Here is a 24,339-nt window from a genome sequence, read left to right as displayed (position 1 = left end):
TTATTTTTGTCATTAAGTCATAATTATGTACATTACATTTGTAAATACAGAAATGTGTCAAATACTGAAGATGGGGAGCCTCAAGCTCAAATGCAAGCATACATGTATGTAAAGAATATTGATATGCAAAATGTTTGATGTAGAACTTCAACAATGCTAGAAATGTCTCAAATCCTAAAGAGATTGATGATGCTGAAACTCAAACACATATGTAGGAACATTTTAATTAATGTTTGCTACTGACTGTTTAAACTGATTATAGTGATGAACATGAAGATACGACAAGCAACAAAGAACTTGTTGATGCTGAAAGTCAAACACATCTGTAAGTGTACAGCCAAGAGTTAATAACATGATAACATGGAAAGGAGAGTATTTATCGCTGTGTGATCTTATAACAGATAATTGCACAGAAGTTATAAATGGCTTCTTTTTCATGTAAAGTAGAATGGCTAGTATATATTTGCATTTAACTGCTAAGATCATCCAAGGCACCACAGCATGCATTCAACTTGGCCAGCAAGAGCAGCACTGTCGTATTAAAGAGCATGGCCAATTAGGGTTGGGCAATATTGAAAAAGTGCACCACGATAATTATATCATGGATGTATTTATCACGATATTCGATATTATCATGATGTTACATGCAAATTAGAAAAACCATGTAACATTAATAAGTACAAGATTTCTATGTTTCAATTCAATCCTTAAGCTATAAAAATTATTAATATTAAATGTAATTGCTGCATTTGTAAGACAACTACATTAATGATATTTCTTTATGTAAGCAATATATCATGATATATCATGAACTCGATATATCACACTGTGTAAAAATAGCCTCTATACAGTTATTGTCTCATGCTTTTACAACGATAGCAATGACATATCGTACACAAAACAGCCAAGCTGTGAAAAATTGGTGCGGCCTTAAAAAGCCTGGGTGAAAAAAGTTGTGAAATCAAAAATGGCTGTAATGATGCTAATGCTAAAAAATTTTAATAATGGCTATGCATTGTTAAAATTTATTAGCATTAACATAATTGCAGCCAATTCGTGGCTGCCACCTTTAATTTTTTCACCCAGGCTTTTTAAGGCATCACCATGTTTTCACAGCTTGGCTGTTTTTGTGTGGATACTCTTGTTATAGAATACCTTGAACAATCCAGTAGGTAGACAGTTTTTGAGCAAATTGATCACTAAATGTCCGATGCTGGCCAACTTTATAGTTCCCACTGGTTAGTCAGTTATTCAGTAGATCAGTCAGTCAGTCAAACTTCCAAGCTGTTGTGAAGGAATTCAAGAAGAATGAAGTTGGTTTTAGGGTGATATTTTTTGGTCAGAAAAGCCCAAACCTTCATGATCCCTAATATACAGTATTAACATACTGCATGATAACACACTCTGGATATTCAAGGAGTATAGATCCAATCGTGAGAGTCAAGTGAAGGGAAACAGTAAATGTATTTGAAATTTACTGTTTTGTTTGTATTTGACATATATTCATAAAATTGTGTTTCAAGGGAAAAGTGAAGTTTACCAGTAGAGTCCCAGGATAATATGTAGCAAGACTTGGTAAATGCAGGGGCATACCCAGGAGGTTTCCAGTGGTTTCAGGAAACCCATTTGGAATTTACACACTACTTGAAACATGGATAAAGGGGTACTTTAACTTTCCAGAATTATTGATTCATCACGAAGCAGGATATTTATCTTAGTATATAGTAGTAGTATTATAACAAGTTTAGTGAAAATGATTGATACACTCTGATCAAGCAGTCAGGCAATATTAACTATTAACTACTCTAATAGAACAGTCACTTAACTGAAGTGCAAACCCCTTTTCAAAATCCCTGCATACACTCCTGAAATGGATTATTGTATGTGTTATTTTTTCAAACCATGTCAGCCTATTAACCAAACTGTCCTTTTGTTTTCCATCAAGTACCATTCCATATGAGAGCCATACATTTAGGGTTTGATTTTCTAGTGTGTATGTCAGTACTTTGTTGATAATCAAATATATTTTATTAAGCTCAAAATAATCATTTGACTGGGTGCTAGCATCCTCAGAGTCTACTCTGTGCCCAGGCACAGTAGTAGAGGAGGTATGTAACATAATTCATCATCGGTGGATTTCTGTAATATTAATATCATACAGTAGCAGATTTAAGTATTTATTAATAATTTTAGGTTATGTTCATATGGAAAACAATAGGTGAAAATAAATTAGAAACAATCTGCTTACTTTGTTGCTTTGACTATTGAAGCATTGTTGCAAATGATGATTTTATTTTATAACATGATAATTTTGTGTGACTTGGAAAGCACATTTGGGCTTGATTCTACCTAACCAATACTGCCAATTCATTTTGAAAGATAGGTAAAGTTGGTTTTTTTGGTTGATATTTTTGGTAGGAAAATTCAAATCTTCATGGTCCGTACTACTACTATACTGTGTTTTTAAAATACATATCTACTGTATACTACTGTATGTATAGCATAACTTGTAGTTGTTATGCTCATAGAGTCCATTGTGACCAATATTACTCTCAATGTCTTCAGAAACCCATTTCCAAAGTTTTATATACAACCTTCATTTCTCACATCAGATGTTTTTGGTAACATAATAGATGCACACATTTTTGTAAATTATTTCAGGTGTGCTGCGAGCTGTGGGCACACTCCTAGTTTGAAAAATGTGATAATTAATCAATTGTATTTTGAAATCATTCTTACACTTCTATTTATTGTAATCGTCTCCTTTATGTCAACTCTTGTTAAAAGAACACTTAACAAGCCTGTAAAGCAGTTATACTTTAAAGAAAGGGCTGTGTGGAATTTTGTAATATGAAGGCCCTTTGCCACAGCTTGCTGTTGTACCTGGACTGCTGCTTGTAACTTAGAAGTAGCATAGAAACAAGTCTGTTACTCCTCCTAACTAGCAATTTTTTTTGCTATCCAATTATGCATCTGTTGCCAGCATACAGGAGTGTAATTGCTGTGTTTTGCATAGCTGAGGGGTCTGCAACTACAGAGTTTGCTTGACATGATTTGGAATCTTTACCTGATTGTTTGGTGATTTGTGATATTGCACTTAATTCCTATGATTACTGTGGTTCTCATTTGCTGAATAATGTAGAAAATATGAAAGAATAACTGATATTAAACAAGATTTACAGAAAAAGTTACTAATTTTGATTTAAATGTGATTCCTCAGAGTTGCAGACCCCTCATGTATCACTCCAGTGTATTGTGGGATCTACATAATTTGATATTTGTACATGGTCAATCAAATTCAAGTATTTTATCTTGCTGCGGTCTATTGTTTAGCTAAGCATTTGCTTAACATCTGTGTTTTTTAATTTCAAGGGATTCAGTTTTAAGAAAAGAAATGGATAATCTCCAAAAAACAATAAAAAAGTATGTTTACTGCTTCTTTGTGTTAAACTCATTTCGTGTTTGTAGTATGTGTGTAGGCATTATCATACACATGTTGTAAGACACACACAGTACTCACATTATTATGAATGATCTGGCAAGCATAATTGCTCACACAACTATGCCTTGGTTGTACACAATACTAGCCTTTGTATTAAAATGTCCTCAGAGTTATGATATGCCAATTTTTTGCTCAGAGATACCCTTTAAAATTCATGTAATTGTGTGTATATTCTTCTACCAAAGCTATACTACAGTACAATACAAGTATACAAACCACTTTCATACCTCACTTCAAAGGGAAGAGAAGATGTATAAAAACCATACAGCACTGCTATATCAGTGCTCGGGAATGTATTAATGAGGTAGTATATCTAGTATGTAACTCTCCTACACTGTAGTAAACTCTCATAAACCCCTACATTGTAGAGAGGGAGTATATTTTTCATGTGTTACCTTCATTTCTCATTAATGTATTTCCAGAAGCCATCAGATTTTTGATGAAACTGTCTATATGTAGTGACACTTAATGGGATCGATTGTGGATTTTAGTTTTGCGATGTATAATGTGAAGTTAAATTAGCTAAAGTCGTATAATGCTAATGACTACTATGTAAATCCATTAAAAAGCAGCAGCTATATGTAACATTGTTACCAGGTGTCTACTATCAATCAAAACAGCAATATAAACTAATATGTGACCTTCTTCATTCAATAAACAGCTTTATTTCCAAGTCCATAGCTCATGGCTATTGAAGTAAGTACATTAGTGCATTTAAATGTTATGGGCTAACATTTTGATTTTCTGTGCATATTTGTGCATCCACAATTGAAGCTCTCTCCATGCTTATGTTATTACACTAATTTTTGGCCTCAGTAATGCCTTGTCATTATTCTTATATAGGTTATCTAATCCAAAACAGCCAAGCTGTAAAAAAAGTGTGCGGCCCTCAGAAAGGCTATGGTGAAAAAAGATGTAAAATCCCAGGTGGCGGGCAAGAAATGGCTGTGATGGTAGGTTAATGGTAAAAATTTTAATAATGACAATTTAGGTAAATTTTGTGAAGCGGCACAAAAATTCACCTGAATTGTCGTTATTAAAATTTTTACCATTAACCTACCATCACAGCCATTTCTTGGCCGCCACCTTGGATTTCACATCTTTTTTCACCATAGCCTTTCTGAGGGCCGCACACTTTTTTTACAGCTTGGCTGTTTTGGATTAGATTTCATTTCTTTTTGTATTTGTATACCCCAATAGGCCGGCTTTGGGACTTTTTCAACCTATCTTTTTTTCTTTACTACAGGAAGAAGAAAAGATGAAGTAGATGTACTTTAAATATTTTATCAGTAAATGTACAAATTATATATACTGTATAATACATATGTGACCGGATTTGCGAAAAGGGGTCTTCCACACACATCCAATTTGCCAACTTTGACAATTGATAACGTCAGATTGGAAAGAGCTATTGCCTTGATATTTGGGCAGTGGTGAGCACCACTATAGCTGAATACATGGTGAAATTTTCAGGTTAATATGTTACTTGAACACTGCGTTATGGTCTCCAATGTTTACGGAATTGGATGTGTGTGGAAGACCCTATTTCGCAAATCCGGCCACATATATTGATTACAGAAATCTCCATGGTGGTTTCTTTGTAACTGAACACTCTACAAGGTGACTTCTTCTAATTGCTCTCTCTACAGGGCCAATTGTTTGTAGCTGAACGATCTACAAGGTAACTTCTTCTAGCTGATCTCTCTACAGGGTGATGTGTTTGTAGCTGAATTTTGTATAGGTGATTTGTTTGCAGCTGAGCTCTTTACAGAATGGTTTCTTTGTAGCTGAACTCCCTAAAAGGTAACTTCTTCTAACTGATCTTTCTACAGGGCAATTTGTTTCCGGCAGAATTTTCTACAGGGTGATTTCTTTGCAGCTGGACTCTCTACATGGTGGTTTCTTTGTAGCTGAACTCTCTACAAGGTAATTTCTTCTAGCTGATCTCTCTACAGGGAGATTTGTTTGTAGCTGAACTATCTACAAGGTAACTTCTTATAGCTGATCTCTCTACAGGGTGATTTGTTCGTAGTTGAATTCTGTACAGGTGATTTGTTTGCAGCTGAGCTCTTTACAAAATGGTTTCTTTGTAGCTGAACTTTCTCCAAGGTAACTTCTTCTAACTGATCTTTCTACAGGGTGATTTGTTTGTAGCTGAACTATCTACTAGGTAATTTCTTCTAGCTGATCTCTCTACAGGGTGATTTGTTTGTAGCTGAATTCTGTACAAGTGATTTGTTTGCAGCTGAGCTCTTTACAGAATGGTTTCTTTGTAGCTGAACTCTCTACAGGGTGATTTGTTTGTAGCTGAAATCCCTACAAGGTAACTTCTTCTAGCTGATCCCTCTACAGGGTGATTTGTTTGTAGCTGAACTCTCTACAGGTGATTTGTTTGTAGCTGAACTCTCTACAAGGCAATACTTCTAGGTGATCTCTCTACAGGATTCCTTGTTTCTAACTGAACTCTCAACAGGGTGATCTGTTCATAGCTGAACTCTCTACGTGGTAGTTTCTTTGTAGCTGAACTCTCTACAATGTGACTTCTTCTAGCTGAACTCTCTACAGGGTGACTTGTTTTTAGCTGATCTCTCTACAGGGTGACTTGTTTCTAGCTGAACTCTCTACAGGTGATTTGTTTGCAGCTGAACTCTCTACATGGTGGTTTCTTTGTAGCTGAACTCTCTACAAGGTAACTTCTTCTAGCTGATCTTTCTACAGGGTGATTTGTTTGTAGCTGAATTCTCTACAGGGTGATTTATTTGCAGCTTAACTCTCTACAAGGTGACTTCTTCTAGCTGAACTCTCTACAGAGTGATTGATTTTTTTTGCAGCTGAACTCTCTACATGGTGGTTTCTTTGTAACTTAACTCTCTACAGGGTGATTTGTTTGTAGCTGAACTCTCTACAGGGTGATCTGTTCATAGCTGAACTCCCTATAAGGTAACTTCTTCTAGCTAATCTTTCTACAGGGCGATTTGTTTGTAGCTGAGTTCTCTACAGGGTGATTTGTTTGCAGCTGAACTCTACATGGTAGTTTCTTTGTAGCTCTACAATGTGACTTCTTCTAGCTGAACTATCTACAAGGTGACTTGTTTCTAGCTGATCTCTCTACAGGGTGACTTGTTTCTAGCTGAACTCTCTACAGGTGATTTGTTTGCAGCTGAACTCTCTACATGGTTTATTAATTTGTAACTGAACTCCCTGCAAGGTGACTTCTTCTAGCTGATCTCTCTACAGGGAGATTTGTTTGTAGCTTAACTCTCTACAGGTGATTTGTTTGCAGCTGAACTCTCTACATGATGGTTTCTTTGTAGCTGAACTCTCTACAAGGTAATTTCTTCTAGCTGATCTCTCTACAGGCCGATTTGTTTGTAGCTGAACTCTCTACATGATGGTTTCTTTGTAGCTGAACTCTCTACAAGGTGATTTCTTCTATAGCTGATCTTTCTACAGGGTGATTTGTTTGTAGTTGAACTCTCTACATGATAGATTCTTTGTAGCTGAACTCTCTACAAGGTGATTTCTTCTATAGCTGATCTTTCTACAGGGTGATTTGTTTGTACCTGAACTATCTACATGATGGTTTCTTTGTAGCTGAACTCTCTACAAGGTAACTTCTTCTAGCTGATCTCTTTACAGGGTGAATTGTTTGTAGCTGAACGATCTACAAGGTAACTTCTTCTTACTTATCTCTCTACAGGGTGATTTGTTTGTAGCTGAACTTTCTACAAGGAAACCTCTTTTAACTGAGCTCTGTACAGGGTGAATTGTTTGTAGCTGAACTATCTACAAGGTAACTTCTTCTAGCTGATCTCTCTACAGGGTGATTTGTTTGTAGCTGAATTCTGTATAGGTGATTTGTTTGCAGCTGAGCTCTTTACAGAATGGTTTCTTTGTAGCTGAACTCTCTACAAGGTAACTTCTTCTAGCTGATGTATCTACAGGGTCACTAGTTTGTAGCTGAATTCTCTACATGGTGGTTTCTTTGTAACTGAACTATCTACAAGGTGACATCTTCTAGCTGATCTTTCAACAGGGTGATTTGTTTGTAACTGAATTCTCTACAAGAAAACTTCTTCTAACTGATGTCTGAACAGGGTGAATTGTTTGTAGCTGAACTCTCTACAGGGTGATTTGTTTGTAGCTGATCTCTATACAGGTTACTTATTTCTAACTGATCTCTTGAATTCTGTTCAGGGTGACTGCTCTATTAGGATGACTGCTCTATTAGAGTATCTCGATCTCGCACTTGCTACACCAAGTTGGATTTCGTGTTATAATTCCGTGGCTTTAAGTCTGATTCTTCTACACCATTGAAGAGCCTTTCTAAGATGATAACTCCATCTGTACAGCGATTTTCAAAGCATTACCCCAAGTGGTTTATCTGGTAGGCGTGGCAAGCATAATAATAATAATAAAATAAAAAAATTAGCTAATCTCGATTGCGTAATTGTTACACACTGTTGATTTTTTCGCTGTATCTTCCTGGCTTTTAGCTCGATTTATTTGAAACCACAAAAGGTTTGAGGTTCAATAGTTAACCTATTCACCCACCAATTTTCAGCTTCTTCCCTTACGCGGTTTACCCTGTAGGCATGACAACATATTGGTGTTATTTTTTGTGCAAAATCGCTCATAACTCTTTGCCGGTTTATGGTATTCCAGCCAAAGTTGGTACTGAGATGCGCCTTTATACCCCCCTTCTGTGTGCCAAATTTCAAGGCAATCAGATAACGCGTTCGCGTTTTATAGCAGTTTTTGTAAGTGTGCAAAAAGAGGAAGAAAAATAAGAAGAAAAAAACGAAGAAACTAAGCCAATTTTTGAAGTCACATATCTCAGGAATGTCTGAAGCGATTTTGCTCAAATTTGTAATGTGGAGTACTGAAGTTGGAGGGAATGTACACAGCAAAATTTGTCTTGTTTCATCAAGGCAGCACAGAGCTACGGAGGTGCGAAAATTGTGTTTTCTTTCTTCCTGTCAATATACTCACGGGGTTGCGCGCTGGCTTCTTGGGCCGCACGACACACTACTGTGTGTCTTGATCCATGATTGAAATTCATATTGCTTAATAAAAATATGTACACTTGTGAAGCATACCTGCAGTTCTTGCAGGTGAGTCATCAAAGTGGAATACACTAGTTGTAACGTGGGCACCTGTAACTTGCCTGACATATTCACACTCGGACTCAGGCCTGCAGTAGGCAAGGTTTTGTATCTAGCAAGCTCATCAATTATGGTGATGTTGAAGGTTGTTGAAAGAGAAATACAACCATATATTATATATTGCAAACCCATCTATGGCTACTAGAGAATAGCATATCCCTTTGAGTTAAAAGAGGGCATGTCCAATACTTACACAAATGAGAATGAAAGGCAGCCTTGAGGCTTTCTCCAAAGAGTTTGCATGAGATGTGTAACATGATAGAGCAGTTGAGAAACGCTACTGTGTGCAATTTGTAGTTTAAGTGGTTTGTTCTTCCCATGCTGATGTAATTAATTTAATTACAAAATAATTATAGTGAATTACAAAATACATTCAATAACTGAAAAACAAATTAGCAGGTAACTATTACATAATTATTAATTGCATGTTATTAACTGTGTGGGCGCCTTGTTTTAGAAGTGGCACAACATCAATTTATTTTCACCAGGAGAAGATGCACTTATGGTAGGGAATTTCTAGTCTTATTCATGTGGTTATTCTAGAACATCCTCTTGGAAGTTTGAATTTAAAGGGATTGGTGTACTTTAGCTGTTTATAATGTTGATGAAGAACTTAATAATGAAAGTCATTTTGGATATTCTATTAGAGAGTGGATGACTGTTATGTTGCAGTACTTTAATTTTCAGCAGCCTTGATTTAAAGTTTACTCCTATCATAAATTTTACTTACCTCTCAGTAGGGATTAGTCCTTTTTCTATCTTTGTATATTAAAATGCAATTTTACCTGTATCCCTTCTTGAATTACTTGCTTGTTAGCATTTTTGTAGCATGATTATGACTGGTGAACCTTCACATACCGCAGCAAAGGATAAAATGGCCCCAGACATGTCATAACACTTAGAATAAGCATTCAATTTAACTACGTATCAATTGCTGAAAAGTAAAGTGGCCATTCTGCTTGGTTTTCAATTTTGTATGTTCTGTTCACTACACAGCACTACAAATGAAGAATGGTACAACTTGTGCCGCTGAAACCACTATGGAAATTACAGAAGATTTCTGTTGTTATCATAGTAATTTAGTTTGCCATACATTTGTAGGTGTGCAATTAATCCCACATCACATTGCTTGTTTCTGTAATTGCACTGTATAGCATCTGATGAAAAACAGAATAACAGACACCTAAGTACAACAAGAAAGTGATATAAAAATAGCCATTGAAATAGATTCAGGCTGACGATAGAAGACTTTTAAATACAACAAGTACTAATATTTCAGACAGAATTGCTGACACATGAAGCCTTTTAAATACAACAACAAATGATATGTGCATCCAATCAGATTGATAATCCTTTTAAATGTTGAAATAATGATGTAATTGCACACAGAACTGGATACAGGTGCACAACAAAGCATGAAGAGTGGCCACTATGTGAGTAGTTGGCAATTACACTTATTTTTGTGCAATTAGGGAATAATTGCATGAGTAACAGTCATAAGGCTTGCACAGTTTTCACTGTTACTCATGCAATTATTCCCTAATTGCATTCAAATGTGTGCAAGTACAATGAAGCCATGGGTTATCCACAAATTAACACCAACGTATGTGGTAGTGGAGTAAGAAATGGAGGACCAAAGTAAGTTCATGGTGTATGCTTTATAGCTGCTGCTGTGGTAGATGAAAAGACACATCTTGGGCTTAAGTGCATGATGTTGAACGATGAAGAGAAATCAAGCCCGTAGTGTTCACCATAGTCTAGTTACATGTATGCTTGGCCGAAGGAATCAGTCGGTTAGTAAGTAGAAAATTTTAATACATAAAACAACACAATAATTCGTTGAAGTGTGGTAGGTTAGGGTCACTGTGAAGGTACATTTAGGCTTATTATGCCTAACTAATATTGTCAAGTTGTCACATAGCAATAGCGATCTTGTCTGGAATTCATGACTCCTACTATACAGTACAACCTTACTGTATGATAAACAAGTGTATTTAAAGATGAATAGTTTAATAGGAGTTTATGTAGTAATAAAGTACAAAAGCACAACAGTATAACCTATGTTATGTTATAAGAAATTGGAATTTAACTATTTAGAAACACACGAATTTCCCACATAGTTATGCTATACAGCCTCTATATGTCCCTTATTTCAAAACCATTTAGCACACTAGCTTTTAAGGCTACCAAAGTGCTTGGTGTATCAAAGCTTCTAATAGTAAAGGCAGCTTTCTGGATTCTTGTGCATAGAATCTTGACTAAATAGCACTGAGGTTACTTATATGTGTGTACAGACCATAAGGAAGCTTTTTTTGTGATATCACGTTGTGATTTTTAGCTAAAATGCAAATGAACCATCAAGAGTTCTCGTCAGCCAAATTAGTTGTTTCTTTTAGGTGCATGCAAACCCAACTTGTTGCTTACTTTGTGTTACTTCTTTGTACTATCAAAATACTTAAACATAAACATTTACTGTAGTGAGTCATGAGAATTTGGAACATTGCTGCATTGTATTGTTGGTAGGTTAACAGAAGAGAATGAACAGTTAATTAAGCAGGTTGAGGATTATGCTAAAAAGTAAGTGTTTACTGTACATAGTAGAGAGATACATTATATTGTTACAGCTAGGCTAGCTTGCATGTACCATACAGTATAAGCATAAGTCATTGAGTTGTACATTGCATATACCACTTGTAATGTACAGAAACCAGTCATGGCTACCGATGTGTAACGCAGTGGCAGATACAGGGGGGTTGCAATGGTTTCAGCTGAAACCCCCTCTGAAAAAGTGTGCGCGTCCCTAATTTACTTACAATTTGTGTGAGTGATATTGAACGCCACTGTAATGTGTTTGTTATCTTCTTGTGAAAAAAAACAAAAAAAAACAGGTGTAGAACTTTACACAGACTGAATATCCTAACAACTTATCTTTCTGCAATCGTTTAATCAAATGAATTCACAGTCATTGTATATCATAACTAAATTTTACACTTTATTATGACTAGCATGGTAGCTCTTACTTTTCGCTTGTCACATGCAATAGTTGTGAGATACAGCACTGTTAGTGTTGTGGAGGGTAATGTACATAAAAGGTGTGTGTGTTGCAATTGGCATGTTAGTGACACTATAGTAGCCAAAAATGTAGTGTAGATGCATAACTGTGTTAATTTCTATGTTCATAATTGAGAATCTTTGGTGAGCTCATAATTTTTATTTTACACAGAGCTCTACAAATTGAGGAAGAAAGCTTCAAGTTTACAAATTCATTTACCACTGCTGATAGTAGAAGTCCACTGATGTTAGGCCAAGAATACAGATATATTCAGCATAACATCAGACCTGCAGCTGGTCGAGCCCACAGGAGAGCCTACAATAACTCCAAACCTGTGCCTTTTGAGGAACATACAATGGTATGCAGCAAAATTATAAAATATATTGCTACTTAAGCTTTAGAATAGAGGTGGAGTTAAAGAGAGTGCATGGACCAAGGTGAGGTATTTATTAGTATTATGCATAGGAGGCTCTGAAGTGTGCTTTACTTGAGCATGAATGTAGCAGATGTTGAGATACTTATCTGCTAGCCCAAACATGCTTCAAAGTTACCTTCCTACAAAAATTGTTAACTAACTGATCATGACTACTGCTGAGTGACCAACTATTTGGCTGACATAGGAACATATAGTACCTTGAGACAAGAATGCTGTGGGTTTGAATTGATCACAGTTGTACGCCACTCTGACCAACATTAATATGCTGTGGCATGCCACAGGAAGGATGCAAAGTGGTGTAAATTCATAGGTAGCATGTCAATTGTTGTTGTGTATTATCTATCATAATTCTAACAGTTGAAGTAAACAGGTGCACTTCTATATTTTGTGTGTGTAGACCTATGTGTCAGGCAGAACAATCATGAGAAGCACAACAGAAAGAAATTATTTATTATGACAATATGTCCTATCCAGAATATGGCCTGGTGACTATATACAGTAAAAGAGTGCAATGTGTTAATAAAATAATGTAAATCAGATGTGTTCTTGCATACGTACATACTTTAGTAACAATCAAATATAGGATCAACTCTTACAAGGTAACCATAGTAAACTTTATAATTCATTTTTTATCACTGATGCTATGTACTACAAATTGCTATTATACTTTTATAGTTGGCTTATGAAGAAGCAAAGAAATTGGTGTCAGCTACCTTTGAACAATACTTAAACTCACTGTTTAATCTGCAGGAAGAAAGCGATGCTGATGATGCTCAAGTTCCTGAAAGTTTTAGGTTGGCACTTGATAAATTTTGTGTCAGTCATCCCCAATTGGAAAATCCTGTCAAGGTTATTCAGGAGGTGAGTTTTGTGCCTTTACAAGCTAGCTTTTCAATAGTATAATTATTTTATCAATTCAAGGCAGTAAATACATAAATAATTAGTGCTACATTCAATGTATTAATAGGTAGAACACTGAAAGTATAGGTTGCCAAGAGTATATGCTCATATATATAAGTTGATAACTAGTTCATGTAGAACTGCTTATGAATGTTTATACATGTTGATGTTGACTGATTAAAATTAATATTCAAACAGCAGCACAAACAGTGTTGTAGAAGAAAGTATGTATAGATGTTTGAAAATATAGAAATTTGCACAGCAATAATAGTGTTCCAATAATACTAACCTCGTCTTTATTCAGTATTGGAACAACTATTTTTAAAAACTCCCTATAACGAGACAAACAAACCTCAAATCTATAAATCACTCAAATTTTATTCACTATTGGGCGTTGTGGTCTGTTTTTGTTTGAGCCAAGATAGAAATTTTGGACTATTGGTTCCAACACCAAAACATAGATGGAATAAATAGTCAGTATTTGTGTATGAATTATACTGTGTTGATTAGAAATTTTGAAGTCTCATAATTAATAAGTTTATTATGATGGAAGTGTGGCTCTTATTAACTTGGAAATTTTGATGCACCACCAAAATATGATTAGGCATAAGCTAGGCTACTTAGTGGCTCAAGGATTGTGTAACATAAGAGTATACCCAGTCTAAAGTGATCTTGTGCCTGTAGTTACGACAGTGCAGAAATCTTGAAGTTTTTCAGCTTGAGTAAAGAAAATTGGCCATGACTATAACACATTGAAGCATGTAAAAATTTTATGCCTGAAAGCTTACTAAGTAAATTCCAGGGGTGTATACTTCAAATTACTTTTTTTGAAATGTCAATAGTTTAGAGAGGTTAGTAAATGTGTGACAGCTGTTTTGGTGTTATTATGCATTCCTTCAATGTAGGTATTAAATAAAGCTTACAAAAACCATGTCAAGCAAAAGGATGCATCCATTCCCGATCAAGTTCAAGAGTATTATGAGAAACTGGCTAAATTTACATGGAAAACAGTTACTAAAGCAATTCCTATGGTACTGTCAACTAAATGTGACAAATTTGATGATAGTGTTCATGAAATGAAAGATGGTTCAGATGAAGTTGTTGATACCTCTACCATGATTGCGTATATTTATCCTACTCTGTTTACTAGTAATTCTTGGCCTAGAGAAGTTGCAATGAAAGGAAGAGTCAAAGCTGTCTGATGATACATTAACATTCTACTATTGTACAATGCATGCTAATGATGAACAGCACTGCATTTTAGACTAGCATTTCAGCTAGTAGCAATCCATTATTTGTTAAATTGTAAAGTACAAATAACCACAAAATATTTAGTAGTAAATTAGAAACAGTTCACCAACAAACAAAAGCATACAGATGGTACAGTGTTTGTGAAAAAATTAGCAACTATTTTCCTACGCTATCTTATACTTACAGCATTTGCGCATTATAGAAAAGGACTATATAGTTATGTATGCAAGTGTGTAACCTAAAAGTTTTAGCAAAAAAGTGTCACATTCTGTACTATATACATTGTGAAAGTTACAATTATTTGTCTTCAATGAAATCCAACTTGACTGGCAATTTTTTACTTGTACCATTACAGTAAGCATCTACAACTACTTCAGTTCCACTAACATTGATAACTACCCTTACTTCTCTGGAAATCCCACTATTGTATTTGGGCAAACCTTCAACAGTAATTAAACCCAATTCATAGCAACAATCTTCATCTGTAAATGCAGCTTTAGCACTATGCGATGCAATGATTCGGACTTTGCAATTGTCTTGATCTATGGAGCTTGGTGTAAATACATGTTCAATGTTTTTGTCTATGGAAACACTTTCATTTATATCAACAAACTTGGTGAATACATTCTTGCAAAAATCCTTCCCATTGATTGTTGCTTTTCTTTTTTCATCGTGTATGCCAGATTCAAAGTCATCCCAAGTTTCAATGCCAATGGATTGGCTCATTACTCTACTTTTTATCATGTCTTGATGGAGACCATATAAAACTGCACCTTTGAGCACAGCCAGTGATGGTGTGGAGCTTACTTCAACTATTTTACTAGGTGAGAATGTTCGTTTTACTTCATCATACAGGTAATTGGATGCTGCAAATCCCCCAACAAGCAAAATTTTTTCAATATACTGGCATTCAGGTTTTTTAAGCACTTGATCAATTGCTGCAATGATATGGGTAATTACTGGCAAGAATAAACTATAAATCACATCAGACTGTATAACTAGTCCTTCTTCTTCATCATCCCATTGTACTTCATGACGCTTGTATTCAGCAACCAAATCTTCTATATTTTTACCTGTTATTGCTTTTACTTCTTTCAAAATATTCTTGTGTATGCCAGTGGTAATTTCTGTATGAACCTGATCAGAGCATTTGTTACCTTCAAAATCTTCATATATGAGCTTTGTCCATGGACGTGAATGCTGTTTTTTAATTTTTTCCATGTCTTCATTTGAAAGTTGAAACAATGCTTTTAGTAATTTTTCAAATTCAACGTTAACTGCAAAGCCCCCATAGGGCCCACCATGTGCTTGGTGTATCTCCTCAATAGTTATTTTTCCATCTGCAGATTTGGTCAGTTTATGTGCAGCCATGTCTAAAGTTCCTCCTCCACAGTCCACAACTAGATAGTGTACAGGTTTACTGAGTGCTGTACTGTCTTGTAAAGTACCAATGCTTGACAGTTCTTTTTGACAGAACATTGCTGCTGCTTCAGGCTCTAGGACAAGTTTCAGTGTTGAGCCAGCCTCAACTCCTAAACCAGCCTAGAGGATATGAACAACAATATATTATTTTAACTACATCAACTGCATATAGTGTAATAGCAATTATGAAAACTAGACACCAGAAACTTATAGAATAAAGTACACAGTACAGCCTTCAGATAGATGTATTGGTTAGTTTAACACAAAGAAATGTCACAGTGTGCGTAAGTCTTCATCGCTGTAGAATATGTGACACACTGAGCTAACACTGGCTATTTTTTTCAAAATTCTATTTTGCTATTAGAAAGTATTGAAATAAACTGGGTAAAAATATGTGTGCGACATGTTATAGTTGTAAAGCAGTAGTGAGAGGTTTGGCTGATATGTGCACCCTTGCCCTCAGGCGCTGCATGCTCTTGGGCAGGGGTGTACATATCAGGCAAATCCTGAACATGTTCACATTACCAAATGTTATGTAACACTTTCTAGTTTATTGATGTCTGTGTTACCAACCGTTATGTAGCACTTCCTGATTAGTGACTTTCTTACTACATATGGTTTGCAATTTATATATAAAACCTATACAACTGATTGTTGTTTCGAGTGTGGGATGCGAAAGTGGTATGATCTGTGTACTGGACTGCATTAGAATGGAGTAAAATTATGTAGAACTTGCCAAAAAGTGTCTCTCGTAATGGAGTGTGAAATCTGAAGTGAACTGTAGTGGCACCGTTTAGTGAAACAGGTTTTGTTGTAGAGAAAGTATAAGATGATTGAACATATGGTGCACCGCTAAAAAAGAGCGGAATTGATGATTGTAGTCTAGAGGTTGTGTTGAATATTGAAGAACTGTGTGAGTGGTTAATTGTGTAGGTTTGTATTTCCATTCTAATGCATACTTCGCTAGTAGGTGCAGTACAATTACTGAAGTGTGTGCTGTTTATTGATTGGTGAAAAGGACATACAGTGATCGTGGAACTGTATAGTATGTACTGTATGGCTAAATAGTGTTTTGTTGGTTTGTAGTGTTTTTTTTTCTTCTTAAATCATATCCCACAATTGCAACTACACTATGGCTATTAGGTTTATATACGATTTGAAACATGTATATAGTGAAGGGAAAGTGATGCAGCATGTTCTAAAGGGTCTGGCATTTCTGGCTGCATTCCAATGAAGTTGTACATGGCAAAGAATGCTCCTAATAGGAAGTTGTATCCCAGCTTGGTAGTTGTAACATGGTAAACAATGCACTTGATGAGTGTACATGAGTATTGTACACTGAAATTTGCCTTGGATCTCCCTAACATGCTTTAACTGCTTTGTTGTGTACTGAAAAAAAGCTCAGATCAATAAAACCTATACACCATCAGATTCTCCTGCTCTTGGGGAGTAATAAAATATTTAATATGGCAATTGGTAGATGTGTTATGCGTGCCTATTTATGATGCGATAGAAAAGTCTTTGTCCACACAGAGACATACAGGGAAAACTCTACACCTTGATCAATGTGCCAGTTCATGGCGAATATACTGAGCCAAACCCCATCTTTGTAGCCTGTTTCAGTTGTCAGTTTTGATTGACTAAATAAGTGCCTGTAATTTATTTGCTGTATTGTTACTGTACAAATCGAGTTCCAACTATCTAGTGTTATAACTCCAAGACTATTCATCACAAAAGGCTGAAGTATTGGCTGTTCACTCCTTTGTTACTATAGATAACAAAGAAGCAAAAAAAATGAAATCTGAGGAGTGTGCGAGAACAGTATAGTGGGTCACATATATATTATGAAGATGCCATGTACGTACGTCCTTAGAGGTCTAAGGGTTTCAATTTATTTATAGATTAATTACTTTTTTAATTTGTTACTATGGTTTAATTATCAGCAATGCATTCAGCCCAAGAAGCTATCAGCAGAAGGAACAAAATGTGGTTTTCATGCATATCATACACTACGATAGTAGTGTATAGTAGGGACCACAAAGGAGTAGACGTAGCCCACGAAATAATATCACCCAAAAAATAGCCTCAATTTCCCCTAACGACGATCAGGCAGTATTGGTTAGGTGAAACTAAGCCCAAACAAGCTTTCAGATCGACCTGAAACACTTTCAACAAGTTGCTACGGAATTTTAAAAATAATTTCTTTTCAAACAGTTCTTGATTCATACTGCTGTGTAACGGGTTGAACATAGCCGACAACGAAGCGTAATGGATATTTCACTTTTCAGACAATAATTGATATAACGGGGCACACGGCACCATTTCTTTCTTTTGGTATGTGTGGATTGCAGAGGTGCTTTTCGAACAGTTCTTGATTTGAAATGCTGCGGAACGGGTTGAACATAGCTGACAATGAAGCATAATGGATACTTCACTTTTCAGATGATAATTGGGGCGCGCAGTGCCCTGATGCGGTATGCATGGGTTCACCAGTCATAATTATTGTTTACAAAAAAAAGTTAACAATCAAGTACACAGAAAAATTTGGAAATTTCAACTAGAGTAGGGACCACAGCACATTGATAAAAAGTGCTGGAGTAGTGCACGATATTAAATCACAGTAAAACTATAAGAAGTGTTATATCGCTACTGTGTTTGAGCACAGTAGGAATATAACACTTCTTATAGTTTTACTGTGATTTAATATCGTGCACTACTCCAGCTTGTTTCAGTACTTTTTATCGATGTGTTATGGTCCCTACTCTAGTTGAAATTTCCAAATTTTTCTCTGTACTTGTGTAATGTATATAGCTCTGTCCTTTGTCCAGTCTTGTGCAATAACATATTTCTATTGATATTTTTACAGTTTTTAGGAATCTAAAATTTGTTAACAAGTTGCCATGATTCAGGTCATATTTCCAGACTGGAATATGGCATTGCAAAAATAGCCAAGCTGTATAAAAAGGGTGTGGCGTTCCAAAAGCCTGGGTAATAAAGTTATGAAATCAAAGGTGGCAGTTAATGATAATAAATTTGCTTTATTAAAATTTGTTGTCATTATCATCATTGCAGCCATTTCATGGCCACCACCTTTGATTTCAAGACTTTTTTCACCTAGGCTTTTGGAAGGTCGCACCCTTTTATACAGTTTGGCTGTTTTTGCTTGGATAATATTTACAAGATGATCCACTCACTTCACCACAGACCAGCTCTTCCAGCAAAACCAGTATAGTATACTGCATTCTGTAGCTGTGTGGTTACATAAGGCTTTTTATTGTAGCTGTGTAGTGATTTTACTGTATACTGGTAGCTGCCTAAAATAATCATAGGCTATTCTAGAGGGGCCATGCTGGGCTCTCTGTGAAATTTAAAAAAAATCTTGGGAAAATAGTTATTAGTTTTACTTGCTTTTAGCATCAATTGTAAGGCATTTTCAAGCCTTTAAATTGCAAAAATCCTGCAGCTTTTGGAGGTGCAACTAGTGTTGTACCGATTCCCACTTTTTAGGGAAAACCGATATCCGATATATTTTTACCCTGTTTTACCGATAGTTAACCGATACCCAATTGTAGGTCTCTACAAGTTATACTCGTACATACTTCAACAGTCCAGTAATACCACTACAGCTGTATATACATTTTCATGCATACATGCATTTGCTGTGATGTTCTGATACAGTCTAGTAACAAAAATGACCCCCAAATCATTCTTAGAATCTGCTACTAGAAAATTTGTAGTACACTGTTGTTAACAAACATCATACACCTTGTTTTTACTCTAAGACAACTAGAAAATGATATAATTTAAAACCCTGCAGACAGTGGTGGAGGAAGTAGTTGATAAGGGGGGGTTGACCAGGGGCGGATCCAGACTTATGGAAAGGGGGGTCAAAATGAACTGAGGTACCACATCGTCTCTGGTTTGGTAAGGTGAGACCAAAAAAAAGCCACAGCCAGCTGACAATAGCTGCCCAACTCACCAGCTATGCATATATATATAGCTGATAAACTACATAAAAATCCTTACATAGCTTGCTACATACTGCTCTAATATTGTGACTGCTTTATTAGAGTGACTGCTCTATTAAAGTATCTTGATCTTTATCACGGTTTTCAGCCCCACTCCAAGAAGGATGATTTCGGTGTGATATCATTCTGAAGAGGATGATTTTGGCGTGATATCATTCTGAGGGGGCCCACTCAGCAGACTGAGGGGGGCTTCAACCCCCCCCCCCCACCTTCCACATATGCCTGCAGACATTATTTCAAGATCAATTTTTGTATAATCCTGAGCATGTACAGCAGAAATGGAATTAAAAAACAGAAGTGTAAGTGAGTAATAGACAAGGTTGATTACCAAAACCACTTGCACTTAACTCTTGCCTTTCACAACTATTACATAAAACATACTTGCATGGCAGCTTCCCTCATCATTTGTTTGGCTCCTGGGCTCCATATAGCAGGTACTGTTAGAATCCACTGTATTCTTCTGGAGGGTACTGCAATCTGTCTGTCTAGCCAGCCTGTTATTTCTTGCTTTAAATAAATTAAAGACTTTGCAAAAACATCGTGAGCTGGTAGCTTCTTCCCATTAGCTGCCTCAACCATCAAACTTCGCACTAAATTCTGTAATTCAAAATTAGGGATAACCAACTGAAATTATTTTGGAAATAACAGATGGTGAAAAGGATCAATTCTTTTCACCATCTATTATTTCCGAAATGATTTCATTAATTCTTTTCACCATCTATTATTTCCAGAATGATTTCAGTTGGTTATCCATATACTGAAACTTAATTATTAGTGTACTATAGTAGTTATACTAATAATTAAGTTTCAGTATATGGTACTTTACAGTGACCAGCACTGAAGGTCTGACTGACAGCAGAGTTCTTGGCTTAACCTAAAATTTAAATAGCTAAAAAATTATATAGTATGCTGGAGGATACAGATATGGCCAGCCTTGCTGGACCTGGCCACTAAAACAAGCTGGCCTTAGTGAGGTTTCGCCCTGTATGCCATAGATGATCACTAAACAATACGCACACAAAAGCTAGCAGTGTCTGCATGGGTAAAGGTGGTGTGTAAAGCTTTGAAGTCTTATGCTACTGTACATACCATTTCTTCATAAAGACACATCTTGAAGTTTTTGAATAAGTAGTATTCATCAGCTTTTTCAGGGTTTGCTATACTACGTTTACTTTGGTAATATTTTTCTGCATCAAATCCAAAGCGTTCAAGTTTTCCTTCATGATCTAGCAATAACACTGTAGGGCACTTGCAGACAACTCCTGCGTTCTTAGTACGCCAATTAGAATAAACAAATGTCTCGCTGAGGGCGTTGTTCCATACTGCAATGCCACTGCCAGATGTTCCAAAATCTATTGCTATAATATGAGTTGGTTTATCATTTTTAGCAGCATCCACTTCACTTGGATTGGCCATTGATCTCACCTTAGCTACCTCGCTAAACAATGTGACGGGATAAATATGAAACGTCTATCAAAACCATAGCCATATGAAACGCAACTCGTGACTTAATTAGCTAGGCTAAGGAATTCCCCTAAGATTTCTGCGAATTTGTTTGACCGTCATGACAGAACACACATTGCGGTTTTTAACAAAATTACATTTGTATTACACGACGTTTCAGGATGTTGTGTGGACGGTAGTGCGAGAGTGCATGCTCTGGACGAGGGTGAGAAGCTTCATTCCCACCTTGATCGGCGAAGGCCTACAGCTACGTAGTCTAGTACAGGTATTACAGCCTTATCAGTTGCAACAAGTTCAGTGTTACTCTGAACAGTGAATCCGGTGCACGGCCTCTTCCTGGTTACTGGCCCTCCCACTAAACTACATGTAGGAGCAGGGATTTCACCTTATTAAACAAGCAGGAGTTCTGCATGGGATGCTGTCCATCTACGCTACGGATGGAAGTTACTGAATGTTTCCAGTCGCTGTGTCTGTGGGAGCTTGCAGATGGCTGCTGCTTCTACTACTGGCTTGCTACCACTTGCATGCAGCTGGCTGATGCTGTTTGCAGTTGCTGCTGTGTGTGATTGCCTTAGCTTGCTGCTGCTACAGGAGGCAAGCAGCAGCTGCAGGCTACTGTTGTTGCTAGTAGCTGTCTGATGCTGCTTGGTGCCTCTGCTTCTCCTTCTACTGCTGCCATTGCAGTTGTTCTACTATTAAACATTTGTTGTGAGCTACTTTAGCAGGCTGCTGCTTGCAGATAGCTGCTGTTTCTAATGATACCCTGGATCTAGCTGCTACTGTTGTAGCTGGCAACTACTTTGCTGCTACTGCTTTAGCTGGCAGAGTTTAATTCTACTAATGGCTTGCTGCTGCTACTATACAGATGACTTGCTGCTGCTTGAGGCTGGTTTCTAGCTATTTTTTGCAGATGATTGCTGTTTCTAACAATAGCTTGCTGCTGCTTGCAGCTGGCAGCTACGTAGTGTTTGCAGCTTGCAAGCTGCAGCTGGCTACTACTGTTTACAGTTGATTTTGCTACTTGTAGCTTGTAATCAAGCTGCTGTTTTTGTATAGCCTTATACATATTTACTTCTCCTGCTGCTCTTGCTATTCTGCAGTTCTTGAAGTTTGCTGCACCTGCAGTGCTGAAACTTCTTGTTGTTGTAACAGCTTATGCCTTGTACATTATGTTACAACTGCTTGATGCTGCTGAAGTTTACCTTTTCTGCTGCTTTCTGACCTATCCACATGATTATAGTATAATGTTCTATACTGCTGCTTTTGTTATTTCCACCTCTAAATTTAAGGCATTAGTTCAACTTCTCTCTTTGTGTACAAAGCTATTGTAGCCAGAGGACATAATGATTAAGGATGCCTGAAAACCATATAGGCAATTCAACCTCTATTTTTCTGATATCTTCTCAAATTAGTATAGCTATAGCTACTTGTAAGCTCTTCTAACAGTCATGCAATGAGAAGAAATAAATTATGTTTTCAGTAAGTATAGTTCAGCCATATATATACAAGAGTAATGGGATCAGACTCTTTCACTTTTTAACAGGTCAGAATAAATAGAAAAAAACACAAACAAAACAATCTATGTTTTCACCTTGTTCACTGGATTTTGCTAATGAATATATTTTATCAAACATAAAATAATAGAGAAGATCACTATGAAATGCATGTATTTGTTTTGTAAATTGGTTAATTAAAGGCCACGTTGGTCAGGTCCAAGCAGCAACCTTTTAATTAGGCATGATGGTTTAATCCAACTCCAAATAGATATAGGTCAAGGCTAATTGACCATGTACACCTACATACTTGTTTCAAATAACTGCTGTCTGAAATTTTCTGGTCTGGTACAGTAGATGCTGATGAAATGCTATTTATCAAGTGTAAACAGGAGATAATGATTTTAAAAAAAAACATTTTTGTGTAAAAATGGTCAGCCAACAACTTTTCAAATCTATAATGTACAGCTATGTGCTTTTAGGTGTTGAAATCGAAATAGAATCTTCATAGAACAACTTAGAAAGTGAAGTTGACAAGCTATTCCAGTAGTCCAGTTTGACTGTTTGTACTTTCCCGCTCTGCTAATTATAGTATACTACTTGTCAACAAGTACAACTATAAAAGCACCTTGTCGTTGTCACCCAGTTGTGAAATTGAAAACATTAATTAACTATATATGTACCTATCTACTGGCAGTTGTTTTCATATTCAGATGCAACAATAAGAGTTAAATGTACTAGGAAAACCTAAATGTCCATGATACCTACTATACAGTACTACCTGAGAAAGTAAAGAACATCAAGATTTTCAAAATTAGCTCACAGGTGGTTTCTTTTTACATGCAAATAGCACTTATAGCAGCAGGATTTAAAAGTTTTCATTTGGATCTTTCTTGTCAGGACACAAATTTGTCTTTGTGTAAATGATACTTCCCTCAGAAATGTCTACTTAGTACCAAAGGAGGTTGTTAGTGCATCATCACTTATCTTGTGATCTCAAAGAAATATTCAATCCCAACACCTAAAAGTATTCTATCTCAGTGAAGCCATATGTCAGTGGTACTGGGCAGTGACTAACCTACATCTAGTAAGGTGTTTAATCATCGTCTTTGACAAAAAAATTGTGTTTATTGCACACAACACATGCAGCAAAAATTGACAATTGAAGCCATAAGTGTCACAATTTTTTACTTGGATATAAGCCAGTTATAACCAGTCAGTAGCTGTTACCTCTTTGTTGGCTTTTCACTCCTGCTATTATGATATAATTCACAAATTGATATCAATCAAGAGTACATAACAAAAATAGGGAGGGAGAGTGTCTAACTAGGACACCTCCAGCCAAAATCACTGCGTATTATAGACAATCCACACATTGGTAGAGCAAAAGCTTTACCTCATTCAACACCTATCAACAGATCTCTATCATCAGTAAAAGTGTTAGACTAAGTTTGTTCAAAGATCAATAATATGCAGTGATTTTATATAGGCTGTATTGGTAGTTAGACACTCTCCCTCCCTATTTTAATTATGTACTCTTGATATCACTGTATCTCGGCTACCATGAGCAGCTACCCTACATTTAGTATAAGTAGAAACTGAAACCAGAATAGAAGAATTTAATGA

General features: G+C 36.3%; 2 protein-coding genes across 5 annotated transcripts in view; one reads left to right on the top strand and one right to left on the bottom strand.

Moving 5' to 3' along the window:
- LOC136258897 (uncharacterized) overlaps positions 1-15,001 on the top strand; it is a 28,385-nt gene extending 13,384 nt beyond the window's left edge. For 3 of the 4 annotated variants that reach the window (XM_066052276.1, XM_066052275.1, XM_066052293.1), the window contains 8 exons: positions 51-104; positions 161-211; positions 263-325; positions 3,373-3,423; positions 11,191-11,244; positions 11,891-12,077; positions 12,831-13,016; positions 13,961-15,001. In XM_066052276.1, the coding sequence (XP_065908348.1) occupies positions 51-104; positions 161-211; positions 263-325; positions 3,373-3,423; positions 11,191-11,244; positions 11,891-12,077; positions 12,831-13,016; positions 13,961-14,257 (943 nt within the window). In that variant the 3' untranslated portion in view covers positions 14,258-15,001. The remainder of the gene's footprint in view (positions 1-50; positions 105-160; positions 212-262; positions 326-3,372; positions 3,424-11,190; positions 11,245-11,890; positions 12,078-12,830; positions 13,017-13,960) is intronic. The other variant, XM_066052283.1, reaches the window with a different exon arrangement.
- LOC136258924 (heat shock 70 kDa protein 12B-like) lies at positions 14,310-21,277 on the bottom strand. Its single transcript, XM_066052314.1, has 3 exons — positions 20,846-21,277; positions 20,138-20,353; positions 14,310-15,848 (listed from the first exon to the last, which is right to left on the bottom strand). Exons 1-3 carry the CDS (start codon positions 21,170-21,172, stop codon positions 14,604-14,606), a joined length of 1,788 nt encoding a protein of 595 aa, XP_065908386.1. The 5' UTR covers positions 21,173-21,277; the 3' UTR covers positions 14,310-14,603.
- Between the last annotated feature and the right edge of the window lie 3,062 nt (positions 21,278-24,339).

This window comes from Dysidea avara, chromosome 1, assembly GCF_963678975.1.
Source record: "Dysidea avara chromosome 1, odDysAvar1.4, whole genome shotgun sequence".
Taxonomy (NCBI): Eukaryota; Metazoa; Porifera; class Demospongiae; order Dictyoceratida; family Dysideidae; genus Dysidea; species Dysidea avara.
The sequence above is the reverse complement of the archived record's forward strand: the minus strand, read 5'-3'. Positions and strand labels throughout refer to the sequence as shown.

Coding starts and splice junctions, on each gene's coding strand:
- LOC136258924 (XM_066052314.1), bottom strand. CDS start 21,172: ATGGCCAATCCAAGTGAAGTGGATGCTGCTAAAAATGATAAACCAACT. Junction 20,354..20,845: donor TGTGTCTTTATGAAGAAATG/GTATGTACAGTA, acceptor TTTGAATTACAG/AATTTAGTGCGAAGTTTGAT. Junction 15,849..20,137: donor TGAGGGAAGCTGCCATGCAA/GTATGTTTTATG, acceptor CATATCCTCTAG/GCTGGTTTAGGAGTTGAGGC.